This window comes from Mytilus trossulus, chromosome 3, assembly GCF_036588685.1.
Source record: "Mytilus trossulus isolate FHL-02 chromosome 3, PNRI_Mtr1.1.1.hap1, whole genome shotgun sequence".
Classification (NCBI taxonomy): Eukaryota; Metazoa; Mollusca; class Bivalvia; order Mytilida; family Mytilidae; genus Mytilus; species Mytilus trossulus.
The window spans coordinates 88,946,825-88,964,710 of NC_086375.1; the positions used below are offsets into that span (position 1 = coordinate 88,946,825).

Sequence of the window (17,886 nt, forward strand, 5' to 3'; positions counted from 1 at the left end):
AGTCCGTGTAATTTGTGATAACACTTGAATAATTTTATACTTCAGTTCAATTTCCCTGAAAGAAAATTGTTTTTTTTTTAAAGAAAGCTGGACCAAGATGTCCTTATACTAAGATTCAAGTAGAAACTATTGCTGTGTTATTTTTTTTTAAACAGCTTTATAACGTATGCAGTTTATGTAAAATTGATATAAATTTACCTTGTTTGAAAATGGCTTCATTTTGTTGTGTCCATATTGGCAAAGCAAAGCCCATGAACAGAGAGATACCAAACACTACCATATTTCTGGTAGAGTTAAGGTCAACATATTGTAGATTAGAGGCTCCAACAGCTGCCAGCACTCCTGACATAAGTTTTGAAAATAGATATTGAACAGTAGAGAGCAGGTAGACTAATCTTAATACAATACTCAAACTTAACCTTTTTAAACAGATTCCTGTTGTTGAATTGGTACCAATTATGGTTAGAATTCCGTCCCATGATATTAACTTATTTACATGTCAGAATATGAACAAACAAAGTATTAAACGTGCACATAATGTTTGATTTAAACATTCTATATATTGAAAACTATATTTTAAGAAAATGTCCTCACATTATTATCATTTAAAAAATTTGCTCTTAGGAATCGGTCAAATCAAAGTAACAGATTTCAATGTTTCATCACTTGGCACGTTTGTTCTTATGCCTAATGACATTAAGAAAAGCTACATGCACTTTGGACCAGTTGAAAAAGTACTTCCACACATATTGTTATGCTCCACCTACGATTGTAGGGGCATTATGCTTTCTGGTCTGTGTGTCCGTTCATTCGTTCGTCAGTCTGGCCCGGTTCAGGTTAAAGTTTTTTGTCAAGGTGTTTTTTATGAAGTTTAAGTCCAATCAACTTGAAACTTAGTACACATGTTTCCTATGAAATGATCTTTCTAATTTTAATGTAAAATTAAAGTTTTTATCCCAATTTTAATGATCATAGAAAAGATAGTGTGAGTGGGGCATCCATGTAATATGGACAAACTCTTTGTTGTCTGCCGTTTTATCATTGTAATAATATAAAGACGTGTTTATACAATTAAGCTGCCTACACCACAGGTTTAGTACCTACCAAATAGTACAATGAAGGAGGCACCGACTATGGGATCTGGTATGGTAACCATTAAGGTACTGAATTTGTTAAAACAGCCAAATATCATCATTAGAATACCAGCTATCAATACAACCCTTCTACTACCAACCTAAATTAGGTCAAGTACGATAATATTAACAAGACATACAATGTACAGTTAAACGAAAGAAAAAGTTATAAAATGTATGTTTTCTGCGAAATATGAAAAAGCCAATGATATAATATGTGTGTTCTGTGAGATTGCAAAACTTAAATAATTGGGATTTTAAAAAACTGAAAAAAGAAATGCCATGCCCCAAAATTTGAGTAAACTGAATCCATTTCGTTCTACCCGACAGAAAACTGCCAATTTCCAAATGTTAGGATAAGAAATAATCGCATATTAGCAATTCACAAAAGAAAGTTTAGCCTTTTTCAAACACATGGCCCCTGTTTTCATATACGTTTTATCTTTGTTGCTCCAATATATTTGCATTTATCCGTTTTAGACTAATAACTCTCTTTATGACAAATATTCTTGCCTTTGTCAGACTAATAGCTCCAATGTTCTGACTACAAGAAGTTACGCCAAACCCAGCACCTACAGATGCAGCTATTATGCAGTCTATTCCCTCTATCAAGATACCTAAAGAATTAAGACCATCAAATTGATCAATAAATAAATCACATTTTAATTTAGAAAAAGACCCGACAAAATTAAATAATTACAAAGTTACTTACACAACTTGTTCAATAGTAATATTCTTCTAATTGTTGTAAAAAAACATCAAATAAAATAATTTCAAACATGATCTCGATTTATATAGAAATTTACCCGTGGCGTCACTTGTTGTGGAGTTAATACATTCGTGTGAAGTATAGTTCGTTATTCTATTATGCTGTGTACTATCCTAAATTAATTTTAGGTATTCGTTGTTATTCTGTGGCTAACATTTCGAAGTGTACTATTATGTTATTTATATAAAAAAAAGAAGATGTGGTATGATTGCCAATGAGACAACTATCCACAAAAGACCAAAATGACACAAACATTAACAATTATAGGTCACCGTACGGCTGTCAACAATGAGCAAAGCGCATACCGAATATAGTCAGCTAGAAAAGGCCCCGATAAGACAATGTAAGACAATGTAAGACAATTCAAGTGATATGTATGTATTTCTCTGTCCTGAGTTACTTGAATTTTTTGTACTGTATTCCTGACACAAAATGTTGTCGTTTTAGGGGTATATTTAACATTGCCATAAAGCGCGAAGTTTGGATTGCCACAACACCAGGTTCAACCCACATTTTTTTCCTTAAAGTGTCCTGTAGCAAGTCAGGTATATGACAGTTTGCTATCAAAAAATCGTTTCTATGTATGTTGCATTGGCGTTTGTTTTTGTTGCACTTCAGTGTAATTGTTTCATTGTTTTTCTCTTGTTAATGATGTGTTTCTATTGGTTTTAGTTTTTATCCGGATCTGTTTTGTCTCAATTGATTTTTGACTATTGAACAGCGGCATATGTATACTACTGTTGCCTTTATGTAATATTGTACAGTTTCTGATTTCTTAAAATTGTCAATACCTGGTTAATGAGTGAAATATATAACAAGTTCACGCATACCTCTATTCACTGCAGAGGGTGGAGGAGGCACTGCGCCAGCAATTCTTGCGCATGTGTAGTAATCACCGATAGATTCGATTGTTGATGTGAATACACCACCGATAAATGCAACCAACAATCCAGAGTTAAATGTTGGCATTCCAAACTTTCCTGTAATATCATAATTTTAATGTTGCTTTGATCTGATCTGTGTGCCACAAATGTGATACCGGATTCTCTATGAATCAATACATTAACTACCATCTATGTAAATGATGTTCTATATTCAAAATTTAATGAAAGAGATTCTTAAGATCTATTCAAGCATACCGGTAACATTTCATTTTTGTTTTCACCTCATCTTTCCCCATAGGCAGTACTAGTAGATAGTTGAACTTCTTTGGCATGGAATTGGTTTATAATACATCTTGTTGATAAGTTTATAGAACTTTTAAGTAACCATCGTTTCCGACTACGTCAGGTAAAGTTGAGTTTAGACGGATTTACTATTCTGCAAGGTCCTTTTTGAAGGCAATACATTTACAACTATAAATATATGTGCACTAAAATAAGGTTACCTGGATATGGAAAGGAGAACCACGGTGCTGTTTTCAGCTGGTTGTCTCTTACGTCTGTACGTGCATGATACCCATAAACATCTTCTCCGTCAGGGAATACATCTGTGATTGTCAGTATGTAGCACAGTAACCACATCACACTTACAGAGATTATCACCTGTAACACAGTAACCATACAGTAACCCCATCACACTTACAGAGAGTAGCACCCGTAACACAGTAACCACATCACACTTACAGAAATTATCACCCGTAACACAGTAACCATACAGTAACCCCATCACACTTACAGAGAGTAGCACCTGTAACACAGTAACCACATCAAACTAACAGATATTATCGCCTGTCACACAGTAACTACATCAAATTAACAGAGATTGTCACGTGTCACACAGTAACCACATCACACTTACAGAGATTACCACCTGTAAAACAGTAACCGCGTCACACTTACAGAGATTATCGCCTGTCACACAGTAACCCCGTCACACTTACAGAGATTATCACCTGAAACAAAGTAACCCCATCACACTTACAGAGATTATCACCTGTCACACAATAACCCCGTCACACTTACAGAGATTATCACCTGAAACAGAGTAACCCCATCACACTTACAGAGATTATCACCTGTCATAGAGTAACAACATCACACTTAGAGAAGTTATCACCGGTCACAGAGTAACCACATCACACTTACAGAGACTATCACCTGTCACACAGTAACCACATCACACTTACAGAGATTATCACCTGTCACACAGTAACCACATCACAATTACACATATTATCATAATCACCTGTCACACAGTAACCACATCACACTTACAGAGACTATCACCTGTCACTCAGTAACCACATTACACTTACAGAGATTATCACCTGTTTCACAGTAACCCAATCACACTTACAGAGATTATCACCTGTCACACAGTAACCACATTACACTAACATATATTATCAACTGTCACACAGTAACCCAATCACACTTACAGAGACTATCACCTGTCACACAGTAATCACATTACACTTACAGAGATTATCACCTGTCACACAGTAACCCAATCACACTTACAGAGACTATCACCTGTCACACAGTATCCACATCACACTTACAGAGACTATCACCTGTCACACAGTATCCAAATTACACTTACAGAGACTATCACCTGTCACACAGTATCCAAATTACACTTACAGAGACTATCACCTGTCACACAGTAACCACATCACACTTACAGAGACTATCACCTGTCACACAGTAACCCAATCACACTTACAGAGACTATCACCTATCACACAGTAACCACATCACACTTACAGAGACTATCACCTGTCACACAGTAACCCCATCACACTTACAGAGACTATCACCTGTCACACAGTAATCACATTACACTTACAGAGATTATCACCTGTCACACAGTAACCCAATCACACTTACAGAGACTATCACCTGTCACACAGTATCCACATCACACTTACAGAGACTATCACCTGTCACACAGTATCCACATCACACTTACAGAGACTATCACCTGTCACACAGTATCCAAATTACACTTACAGAGACTATCACCTGTCACACAGTAACCACATCACACTTACAGAGACTATCACCTGTCACACAGTATCCAAATTACACTTACAGAGACTATCACCTGTCACACAGTAACCACATCACACTTACAGAGACTATCACCTGTCACACAGTATCCAAATTACACTTACAGAGACTATCACCTGTCACACAGTAACCACATCACACTTACAGAGACTATCACCTGTCACACAGTAACCCAATCACACTTACAGAGACTATCACCTGTCACACAGTAATCACATTACACTTACAGAGATTATCACCTGTCACACAGTAACCCAATCACACTTACAGAGACTATCACCTGTCACACAGTATCCACATCACACTTACAGAGACTATAACCTGTCACACAGTATCCACATCACACTTACAGAGACTATCACCTGTCACACAGTATCCAAATTACACTTACAGAGACTATCACCTGTCACACAGTAACCACATCACACTTACAGAGACTATCACCTGTCACACAGTATCCAAATTACACTTACAGAGATTATCACCTGTCACACAGTAACCCAATCACACTTACAGAGACTATCACCTGTCACACAGTAACCACATCACACTTACAGAGATTATCACCTGTCACACAGTAACCACATCACAATTACACAGATTATCATAATCACCTGTCACACAGTAACCACATCACACTTACAGAGACTATCACCTGTCACTCAGTAACCACATTACACTTACAGAGATTATCACCTGTTTCACAGTAACCCAATCACACTTACAGAGATTATCACCTGTCACACAGTAACCACATTACACTAACATATATTATCAACTGTCACACAGTAACCCAATCACACTTACAGAGACTATCACCTGTCACACAGTAATCACATTACACTTACAGAGATTATCACCTGTCACACAGTAACCCAATCACACTTACAGAGACTATCACCTGTCACACAGTATCCACATCACACTTACAGAGACTATCACCTGTCACACAGTATCCAAATTACACTTACAGAGACTATCACCTGTCACACAGTATCCAAATTACACTTACAGAGACTATCACCTGTCACACAGTAACCACATCACACTTACAGAGACTATCACCTGTCACACAGTAACCCAATCACACTTACAGAGACTATCACCTATCACACAGTAACCACATCACACTTACAGAGACTATCACCTGTCACACAGTAACCCCATCACACTTACAGAGACTATCACCTGTCACACAGTAATCACATTACACTTACAGAGATTATCACCTGTCACACAGTAACCCAATCACACTTACAGAGACTATCACCTGTCACACAGTATCCAAATTACACTTACAGAGACTATCACCTGTCACACAGTAACCACATCACACTTACAGAGACTATCACCTGTCACACAGTATCCAAATTACACTTACAGAGACTATCACCTGTCACACAGTAACCACATCACACTTACAGAGACTATCACCTGTCACACAGTATCCAAATTACACTTACAGAGACTATCACCTGTCACACAGTAACCACATTACACTTACAGAGACTATCACCTGTCACACAGTAACCCAATCACACTTACAGAGACTATCACCTGTCACACAGTAATCACATTACACTTACAGAGATTATCACCTGTCACACAGTAACCCAATCACACTTACAGAGACTATCACCTGTCACACAGTATCCACATCACACTTACAGAGACTATAACCTGTCACACAGTATCCACATCACACTTACAGAGACTATCACCTGTCACACAGTATCCAAATTACACTTACAGAGACTATCACCTGTCACACAGTAACCACATCACACTTACAGAGACTATCACCTGTCACACAGTATCCAAATTACACTTACAGAGATTATCACCTGTCACACAGTAACCCAATCACACTTACAGAGACTATCACCTGTCACACAGTAACCACATCACACTTATAGAGATTATCACCTGTCACAGAGTTACCACATCACACTTACAGAGATTATCACCTGTAACACAATAACCATACAGTAACCCCATCACACTTACAGAGAGTAGCACCTGTAACACAGTAACCACATCACACTTACAGAGAGTAGCACCTGTAACACAGTAACCCCATCACACTTACAGAGATTATCACCTGTAACACAGTAACAACATCACACTTACAGATATTATCGCCTGTCACACAGTAACTACATCAAATTAACAGAGATTGTCACGTGTCACACAGTAACCACATCACACTTACAGAGATTATCATCTGCAACACAGTAACCCCATCACACTTACAGAGATTATCACCTGTCACACAGTAACCCCGTCACACGTACAGAGATTATCACCTGTCACACAGTAACCCCGTCAAACTTACAGAGATTATCGCCTGTCACACAGTAACCCCATCACACTTACAGATATTATCACCTGTCACACAGTAACCACATCACACTTACAGAGATTATCACCTGTAACACAGTAACCCCATCACACTTACAGAGATTATCACCTGTCACACAATAAGCCCGTCACACTTACAGAGATTATCACCTGTCACACAGTAACCACATCACACTTACAGAGATTATCACCTGGCACACAGTAACCACATCACACTTACAGAGATTATCACCTGTAACACAGTAACCCCATCACACTTACAGAGATTATCACCTGTCACACAGTAACCCCGTCACACTTACAGAGATTATCACCTGTCACACAGTAACCCCGTCAAACTTACAGAGATTATCGCCTGTCACACAGTAACCACATCACACTTACAGAGATTATCACCTGTCACACAATAAGCCCGTCACACTTACAGAGATTATCACCTGTCACACAATAACCCCGTCACACTTACAGAGATTATCACCTGAAACAGAGTTAACCCATCACACTTACAGAGATTATCACCTGTCACACAATAACCCCGTCACACTTACAGAGATTATCACTTGTAACAGAGTAACCCCATCACACTTACAGAGATTATCACCTGTCATAGAGTAACTACATCACACTTACAGAGATTATCACCGGTCACAGAGTAACCACATCACACTTACAGAGACTATCACCTGTCACACAGTAACCACATCACACTTACAGAGATTATCACCTGTCACACAATAACCCCGTCACACTTACAGAGATTATCACCGGTCACAGAGTAACCACATCACACTTACAGAGACTATCACCTGTCACACAGTAACCACATCACACTTACAGAGATTATCACCTGTCACACAGTAACCACATCACAATTACACAGATTATCATAATCACCTGTCACACAGTAACCACATCACACTTACAGAGACTATCACCTGTCACACAGTAACCACATTACACTTACAGAGATTATCACCTGTCTCACAGTTACCCAATCACACTTACAGAGATTATCACCTGTCACACAGTAACCACATTACACTTACATAGATTACCACCTGTCACACAGTAACCCAATCACACTTACAGAGCCTATCACCTGTCACACAGTAACCACATTACACTTACAGAGACTATCACCTGTCACACAGTAACCCAATCACACTTACAGAGATTATCACCTGTCACACAGTAACCATATCACACTTACAGATATTATCACCTGTCACACAGTAACCACATTACACTTACAGAGATTATCACCTGTCACACAGTATCCAAATTACACTTACAGAGACTATCACCTGTCACACAGTAACCACATCACACTTACAGAGACTATCACCTGTCACACAGTATCCAAATTACACTTACAGAGACTATCACCTGTCACACAGTAACCACATCACACTTACAGAGACTATCACCTGTCACACAGTAACCCAATCACACTTACAGAGACTATCACCTGTCACACAGTAATCACATTACACTTACAGAGATTATCACCTGTCACACAGTAACCCAATCACACTTACAGAGACTATCACCTGTCACACAGTATCCACATCACACTTACAGAGACTATCACCTGTCACACAGTATCCACATCACACTTACAGAGACTATCACCTGTCACACAGTATCCAAATTACACTTACAGAGACTATCACCTGTCACACAGTAACCACATCACACTTACAGAGACTATCACCTGTCACACAGTATCCAAATTACACTTACAGAGATTATCACCTGTCACACAGTAACCCAATCACACTTACAGAGACTATCACCTGTCACACAGTAACCACATCACACTTATAGAGATTATCACCTGTCACAGAGTTACCACATCACACTTACAGAGATTATCACCTGTAACACAATAACCATACAGTAACCCCATCACACTTACAGAGAGTAGCACCTGTAACACAGTAACCACATCACACTTACAGAGAGTAGCACCTGTAACACAGTAACCCCATCACACTTACAGAGATTATCACCTGTAACACAGTAACAACATCACACTTACAGAGATTATCGCCTGTCACACAGTAACTACATCAAATTAACAGAGATTGTCACGTGTCACACAGTAACCACATCACACTTACAGAGATTATCATCTGTAACACAGTAACCCCATCACACTTACAGAGATTATCACCTGTCACACAGTAACCCCGTCACACTTACAGAGATTATCACCTGTCACACAGTAACCCCGTCAAACTTACAGAGATTATCGCCTGTCACACAGTAACCCCATCACACTTACAGATATTATCACCTGTCACACAGTAACCACATCACACTTACAGAGATTATCACCTGTAACACAGTAACCCCATCACACTTACAGAGATTATCACCTGTCACACAATAAGCCCGTCACACTTACAGAGATTATCACCTGTCACACAGTAACCACATCACACTTACAGAGATTATCACCTGGCACACAGTAACCACATCACACTTACAGAGATTATCACCTGTAACACAGTAACCCCATCACACTTACAGAGATTATCACCTGTCACACAGTAACCCCGTCACACTTACAGAGATTATCACCTGTCACACAGTAACCCCGTCAAACTTACAGAGATTATCGCCTGTCACACAGTAACCACATCACACTTACAGAGATTATCACCTGTCACACAATAAGCCCGTCACACTTACAGAGATTATCACCTGTCACACAATAACCCCGTCACACTTACAGAGATTATCACCTGAAACAGAGTTAACCCATCACACTTACAGAGATTATCACCTGTCACACAATAACCCCGTCACACTTACAGAGATTATCACTTGTAACAGAGTAACCCCATCACACTTACAGAGATTATCACCTGTCATAGAGTAACTACATCACACTTACAGAGATTATCACCGGTCACAGAGTAACCACATCACACTTACAGAGACTATCACCTGTCACACAGTAACCACATCACACTTACAGAGATTATCACCTGTCACACAATAACCCCGTCACACTTACAGAGATTATCACCGGTCACAGAGTAACCACATCACACTTACAGAGACTATCACCTGTCACACAGTAACCACATCACACTTACAGAGATTATCACCTGTCACACAGTAACCACATCACAATTACACAGATTATCATAATCACCTGTCACACAGTAACCACATCACACTTACAGAGACTATCACCTGTCACACAGTAACCACATTACACTTACAGAGATTATCACCTGTCTCACAGTTACCCAATCACACTTACAGAGATTATCACCTGTCACACAGTAACCACATTACACTTACATAGATTACCACCTGTCACACAGTAACCCAATCACACTTACAGAGCCTATCACCTGTCACACAGTAACCACATTACACTTACAGAGACTATCACCTGTCACACAGTAACCCAATCACACTTACAGAGATTATCACCTGTCACACAGTAACCATATCACACTTACAGATATTATCACCTGTAACACAGTTACCACATTACATTTACTGAGATTATCACCTGTCACACAGTAACCCAATCACACTTATAGAGATTATCACCTGTCACACCGTTACCACACCACACTTACAGAGGTTATCCCCTGTAACACAATAACAACATCGAATCTAAATTGGAAATGCAAGGCTGTTTCTGTCCTATAACAAGTCAGGAATATGGCAGTTGTCATCTAATAGTTCGATTCCATTGATGTTACATTGCCGTTTGATTTTTGTTGCTCTTCAGTGTTTTGTTGTTTCTTTGTTTTCCTCTTCATAGTTCATGTCTTTCCCACGGTTTAAGTTGGTATTTAGATTTTTTTTTCTCTAAATCAATTTATGATTTTTGAACAGCGGTATACTACTGCTGCCATTTTTGTTTAACTTACTGAGAACATCTTATGGGCAACAATTTCTGTCTTTTTGTGTATTTGTTTCTTGGTACATGCTTCTTGCTTGGCAGTTAGTATAACATGACATGGTAAAGAGACATTGAACTTGGGTATGCACTCTGACAGCATCACAATCATTGCCATGGTTCTGAAATAAAAATCGTAAACTCTGACAGCATATTACAATTATAGCCATGATTCTGATATAAATATCGTAAACTCTGACAGCACTACAATCATCTCCATGGTTCTGATAATACCGTAAACTCTGACAGCATTACAATCATCGCCATGGTTCTGATATAAATATCGTAAACTCTGACAGCATTACAATCATCGCCATGATTCTGATATAAATATCGAAAACTCTGACAGCATTACAATCATAGCCATGATTCTGATATAAATATCGTAAACTCTGACAGCATTACAATCATCGCCATGATTCTGATATAAATATCGTAAACTCTGACAGCATTACAATCATAGCCATTATTCTGATATAAATATCGTAAACTCTGACAGCATTACAATCATCGCCATGGTTCTGATATAAATATCGTAAACTCTGACAGCATTACAATCATAGCCATGATGCTGATATAAATATCGTAAACTCTGACAGCATTATTATCATCGCCATGGTTCTGAAATGAATATCGTAAACTCTGACAGCATTACAATCATAGCCATTATTCTGTAATAAATATCGTAAACTCTGACATCATTACAATCATCGCCATGGTTCTGATATAAATATCGTAAACTCTAACAGCATTACAATCATAGCCATGATTCTTATATAAATATCGTAAACTCTGACATCATTACAATCATCGCCATGGTTCTGATATAAATATCGTAAACTCTGACAGTATTACAATCATAGCCATGATTCTGATATAAATATCGTAAACTCTGACAGCATTACAATCATAGCCATGGTTCTGATATAAATATTGTAATCTCTGACATCATTACAATCATCGCCATGATTCTGATATAAATATCGTAAACTCTGACATCATTACAATCATCGCCACAGTTCTGATATAAATATCGTACACTCTGACAGCATTACAATCATAGCCATGGTTCTGATATAAATATTGTAATCTCTGACATCATAACAATCATCGCCATGATTCTGATATAAATATCGTAAACTCTGACAGCATTACAATCATGGCCATGGTTCTGATATAAATATTGTAAACTCTGACATCATTACAATCATAGCCATGATTCTGATATAAATATCGTAATCTCTGACAGCATTACAATCATAGCCATGATTCTGATATAAATATCATAAACTCTGACAGCATTACAATCATCGCCATGGTTCTGAAGTGAATATGTCTTATAAAACATTGTCATGTTTTTTATCTTCCTGTTGATACTATTTTCTAATGAAGCAATAATGTTAACAGTAAGTCATTAAAAGTGGTTTCATAGTGTTTTGAAATATATCAATCATTTACAAACAACCATCATAATGTAAAGACACTAACCCAAATGCGATACCCCAGTGTCTTCCAGTCAGTTCATAGCCTAGTTGTATAATGTAAGACACTTACCCAAATGCAATACCCGAGTGACTTCCAGCCAATCCATACACTTACCCAAATGCAATACCCCAGTGACTTCCAGCCAGTTCATAGCCTGGTTGTAACACACCAAGCCCCATCATCATGATAGTTGGTGCGACGGTTAGGGGGCCAATAAATCTAAGTAAAATCGTTAAGATACCACTGGCTCCCAATATTATCTCAAATACTGAAGCTACCATAAGTGAACCAGTTATCTGCAAAATATAGTTCAGATTCGGTTTTTCATTTATCATTTTTTTTGTCGTTATTTCAATTACTTTTGAAATAAGCCGAGCTCTTAACGCAAAACGTATAATAACAAAAACACCGAATTCCGATGAAATTTTAATTTGAAATTCCGTAATCAAAGCTCAAATACATTAAAGAAAGGATAAGTTAACAAATGTCATATAAAATTGAGAATGGAAATGGGGAATGTGTCAAAGAGACAACAACCCGACCAAATAAAAAGCAGCAGCAGAAGGTCACCAACAGGTCTTCAATGTAGCGAGAAATTCCCGCACCCGGAGGCGTCCTTCAGCTGACCCCTAAACAAATATATACTAGTTCAGTGATAATGAACGCCATACTAATTTCCAAATTGTACACAAGAAACTAAAATTAAAATAATACAAGACTAACAAAGGCCAGAAGCTCCTGACTTGGGACAGGCGCAAAAATGCGGCGGGGTTAAACATGTTTGTGAGATCTCAACCCTCCCCCTATACCTCTAACCAATGTAGAAAAATAAACGCATTACAATACGCACATTAAAATTCAGTTCAAGAGAAGTCCGAGTCTGATGTCAGAAGATGTAACCAAAGAAAATAAACAAAATGACAATAATACATAAATAACAACAGACTACTAGCAGTTAACTGACATGCCAGCTCCAGACTTCAATTTAACTGACTGAAAGATTATGATTTCATCATATGACCATCAGGCACAATCCTTCCCGTTAGGGGTTTAGTATCATACCATCATAACATATATGAGAAGAACATAACCCGTGTCATGCCAACAACTGTTTTTAGAATAAATGTCTTTAGTTCCGACGCAAAGACCTTATCAGTGACTCAATATTAACGCCAAAATATGCAATCTTTAATGACTTGACAACAGTATCGTAATTATATCCCTTCTTAATCAGTCTATTTAAAGGTTTTGTAAGTTTCTGAGGTGAATACTGACACCTTTGTGCTTTATAAAGAATATTTCCATAAAAAATTGGATGTGAAATACCTGAACGTATAAAAAGTCTGCATGTTGAGCTATATTTACGAATGATGTCTTTATACCGATGATAAAATTTAGTAAATGTTTTGACTAGTTTGTGATATCGAAAATCCTGTTGTAATAATTTTTCAGTAATACATAAATTTCTCTCGTTAAAATCTAAAACATGGTTACAAACACGAGCGAATCGTACAAGTTGAGATATATAAACACCGTAAGATGGTGACAAGGGAACGTCACCATCTAAAAACGGATAATTAACGATAGGAAATGAAAAATCATCCCTTTTATCATAAATTTTAGTATTCAGCTTTCCGTTCGTGATATAGATATCAAGATCGAGGAAAGGGCAGTGGTCATTATTAGTATTAGCTTTATTTAAAGTAAGTTCAGCAGGATAAATTTCAATAATATACATACTGAAGTCGTCATTATTGAGAGCCAAAATATCATCCAAATATCTAAAAGTATTATTAAATTTGTTTATCAGATGTTGTTTTGATGGATCTTTGCTTATTTTTGTCATAAATTGTAACTCATAACAATACAAAAAGAGGTCCGCAATAAGTGGTGCACAGTTAGTCCCCATTGGAATTCCGATAATCTGACGATATACGGAATCCCCAAAGCGAACAAAAATGTTATCCAGTAAAAATTCAAGGGCATACATAGTATCAAAGCATGTCCAATTAACATAGTTTTTTTGTTTATTGCTACTAAAAAATGACCTAAAAGAGTTTGAACATATATATTCACATTCTGAATGCCCATTTAATTAGGACTATATGCCTGACTTAGTACAAGCATTTATCTGTGTAGATTAAATCTGGTTTTCTAGCTAGCTAAACCTCTCACTTGTGTGACATTCGCATAAAATTTCATTGTATTGACAACTATGTGTGAACAAAACAAACAGACATAATAGGTAAAAATGTCAAAACGCCAGATTTGTCAGTTTACTCAAAAAAGCTTACTTTTGCACTTGGTTATCGGTAATAGTGAGACAACAACAACAACACATCATCAAGCATAACATACAGTCCAACACAATTGCATGTTTGTTGATGTTTTAGTAATACATTTTTTGACGGACATTATCATGTTTTATATGGCTTTTCTTACAAAAGAAAAATAATATAAACAAATCAGTCAAAGATTGACTTTTCAGCAGTGATACAACTTCCATTTGGATCTAGAGAGAAGGGCTAGTGTTATCCCTTAGAATTTTAATTGCTAAGTTACTTTATAAAGTTGAGTTGAAGCATTTAAACCTTACCATATTAAGACGTTGTTGCCAATACGGTTGTTCATTAATGTCTGTAAAATTACCTTAAACAGAAAAAAATAATATTGACTATTTTATACATGTATTGTCATTGGTAATATCAGCAGGTTGTATAACGATGGTTGGTAATGCAAACAATACATATATTGTTTTTAAAAGATATACAGCCAATTGCAATCTGCATGATACATATTGAGTAGAGTGTATAAATTGATACCTTACCTAATGTAAAGTTAGTTATAACAACATTTGACGTATTCGATGACGCAACAGATATGTCTGGACATTTCCATTCGTCAAACGACGTGAGCACTATGGCGGGAACAACATACGCATATTGTGGACACTGAACAATAGGTAGTCTATGAAATAAAAGTAACAATTTTGTACATCATTAAATCCAAATTAATTAGTAGCATGCATGGAAATTCATAAAAATATATGTTTTCGAGATGAAAAAACATATGCTAATTGGTCTTCGTTGGTAGGTTTAGAAACATGTGTTGCAAGTCACAACATTATATATGAATTCTATTTTTATGTCTTTTGAAACAGACATGCATATGATATTGGTCGACAGAGTTTAAAGTATATACAATTAAACGAGGAATGTAAACATATCATGAATCATTAATATTATCTCCATCGAAGTTAAAATGTTCACAACTTCTGATAATGATACTTACCTTACACCAAAGAAGAACTGAATGACTGTGCAGATACCGCAAGCAAACAACATGTTCCCTAATAGAATGGACGCGACCTCTACGTCACCTTGAGCACAGATGGTTATAGCAACTAGTCTAGGAGTGGCTAAATTCGAACTAAGAAGCATCAAATAATGCTGGAAATATACAACGTACAGTATGAGAAGATACAACGTATACTTGCCATTAGCCCGAATGGGTGTGTCTTATTTGCACAAAGATATCATTGTGAATGAAGAATAATAGTTTTCAATTATTAAGGGGGAGTCTTTCAGTGATATTACCATAGGCTATTGACAAGCGTGTTACATGCAAGGTAACTGGTTTCTTTTAACTACATCTGTGTGTTTTGAATATATATAAGAATATCCTATAACTACCTGAAAAGCTAGAAATACTGTTGTTATCCATGGGGGATTGTCTTCTACTTTGTATTGTAGTCCTGATAATGTCCGTCTGCCTTCCATCTCAATAACCTTCTAAAATAATGATAGAATATATATGTTGGAAAATAAACACCTAAAAGTGACGGTAATGATGAATAACTATCTTCAAGTCAAGTTCCACAGTGTCGTTTGCCATTTTCGTTTTCTACATACTTATGATACTATAACTGTATAATGTATTCACGTAGTCCAAATAAAAGTGACCTCTTGGGACGGTATGTTTACTTGTTTGAAACTCTCCTGTCAATAGAGGATCTATAAAATACGAAATTGACAATACCCTCATCAGACGTCATGTTTATATAAAAAAAAAGTTTAAATAAATGGATTCTTATTCATAGAAAAATAATCTCAAACTGACTTGTGACTGTTTGTTCTGCGACCTTCTGTCCTACATTCTGGAATTATATAACATTTATGAGAAAAAAGTGAATAAGTTGATTTAAAAACAATCTAAATATTTTCAAATATCATAAGTTTGTATATATTATATATATATACATACCTGTATTCAAGTGTTCTGGTAAAATACTTTGCTTTTAACAAAATTATGAAAAAAAAATTGTATTTATATGACAGCTAACATCCTTCAACTTTCAGTATCAGCACCATGCATTATCCTGATGAAAAATGCATGAGTTTTTAGTGGCAAAAGAAAACGGTCAATTCTAAATAAAATATACTACCTAATTGTACTAAATTGAAACAATTGGTTCAATTTGATTTCACACTTGAAATGTTTTCGATGTTTACATCCCTCTTCTACCTTACGTATGTGAAGGTCACTTGGTCATTATTTTTTTAAAGTGCACTCATTTTACTTTTTACGCATTGTTAACGAATAATTGAATGCATAGTTTGTGGCAATTGACACACTAAATGAAATATGTTGAGTTGATTTAATATTTATATGATTATTATAGGTCAATAACAAGTCTGGTCACATGCATTCTATTGACTTTTTTTTATCTGCTTCTAGACTACTCCCTGAACACTATCATAAATTTAAAAAACCTTTCTGGGAATCTTAACTCATGTCACAGGGGCGGATCCAGCCATTTAAAAAAGAGGGATAAAAGGGGGGAGTCAAATAATATGTCCCCATTCAAATGCATTGATCATCCAAAAAAGGAGGTTTCACATAAACACACACCCGTACATAATCTTTATATATATTGTCTCAGAAAAAAATCCTTGTAATATTAAGGTATATATATAGGATATGTGTCAAGTTGATTGTTATTCTATATGTCAATTATTTTCTTTTTCTGGCCTTATATATATGAAAAATATTCTACTGTAGTCTATTCTATCTGTTGAAATTCATACAAAACAAAAATGTTTTTTCTATTGTCGTGTTGTTTTTTCTCTTTGACATATTCCCCATTTCCATTCTCAATTTTATTAATCAAGCAGCGACAAATGGAAAAATGCC

At 36.5% G+C, this 17,886-nt stretch overlaps 1 protein-coding gene across 2 annotated transcripts; it reads right to left on the bottom strand.

Moving 5' to 3' along the window:
• LOC134712763 (solute carrier family 23 member 2-like) lies at positions 1-17,197 on the bottom strand. 2 transcript variants are annotated; one of them, XR_010106319.1, is made up of 11 exons: positions 16,957-17,197; positions 16,386-16,484; positions 15,985-16,142; positions 15,521-15,660; positions 15,290-15,342; positions 12,808-12,989; positions 11,180-11,330; positions 3,290-3,446; positions 2,733-2,882; positions 1,105-1,750; positions 1-342 (listed from the first exon to the last, which is right to left on the bottom strand). XR_010106319.1 is itself a non-coding variant. In XM_063574611.1 (10 exons), the coding sequence occupies exons 2-10, from the start codon at positions 16,470-16,472 to the stop codon at positions 1,572-1,574; spliced, it is 1,257 nt and encodes a 418-aa protein (XP_063430681.1). In that variant the 5' UTR covers positions 16,473-16,484; positions 16,957-17,197; the 3' UTR covers positions 1-1,571. The 2 variants fall into 2 exon arrangements, 1 of the variants encoding a protein (XP_063430681.1); XM_063574611.1 differs by having other exon boundaries at positions 1-1,750.
• Positions 17,198-17,886: the final 689 nt, after the last annotated feature.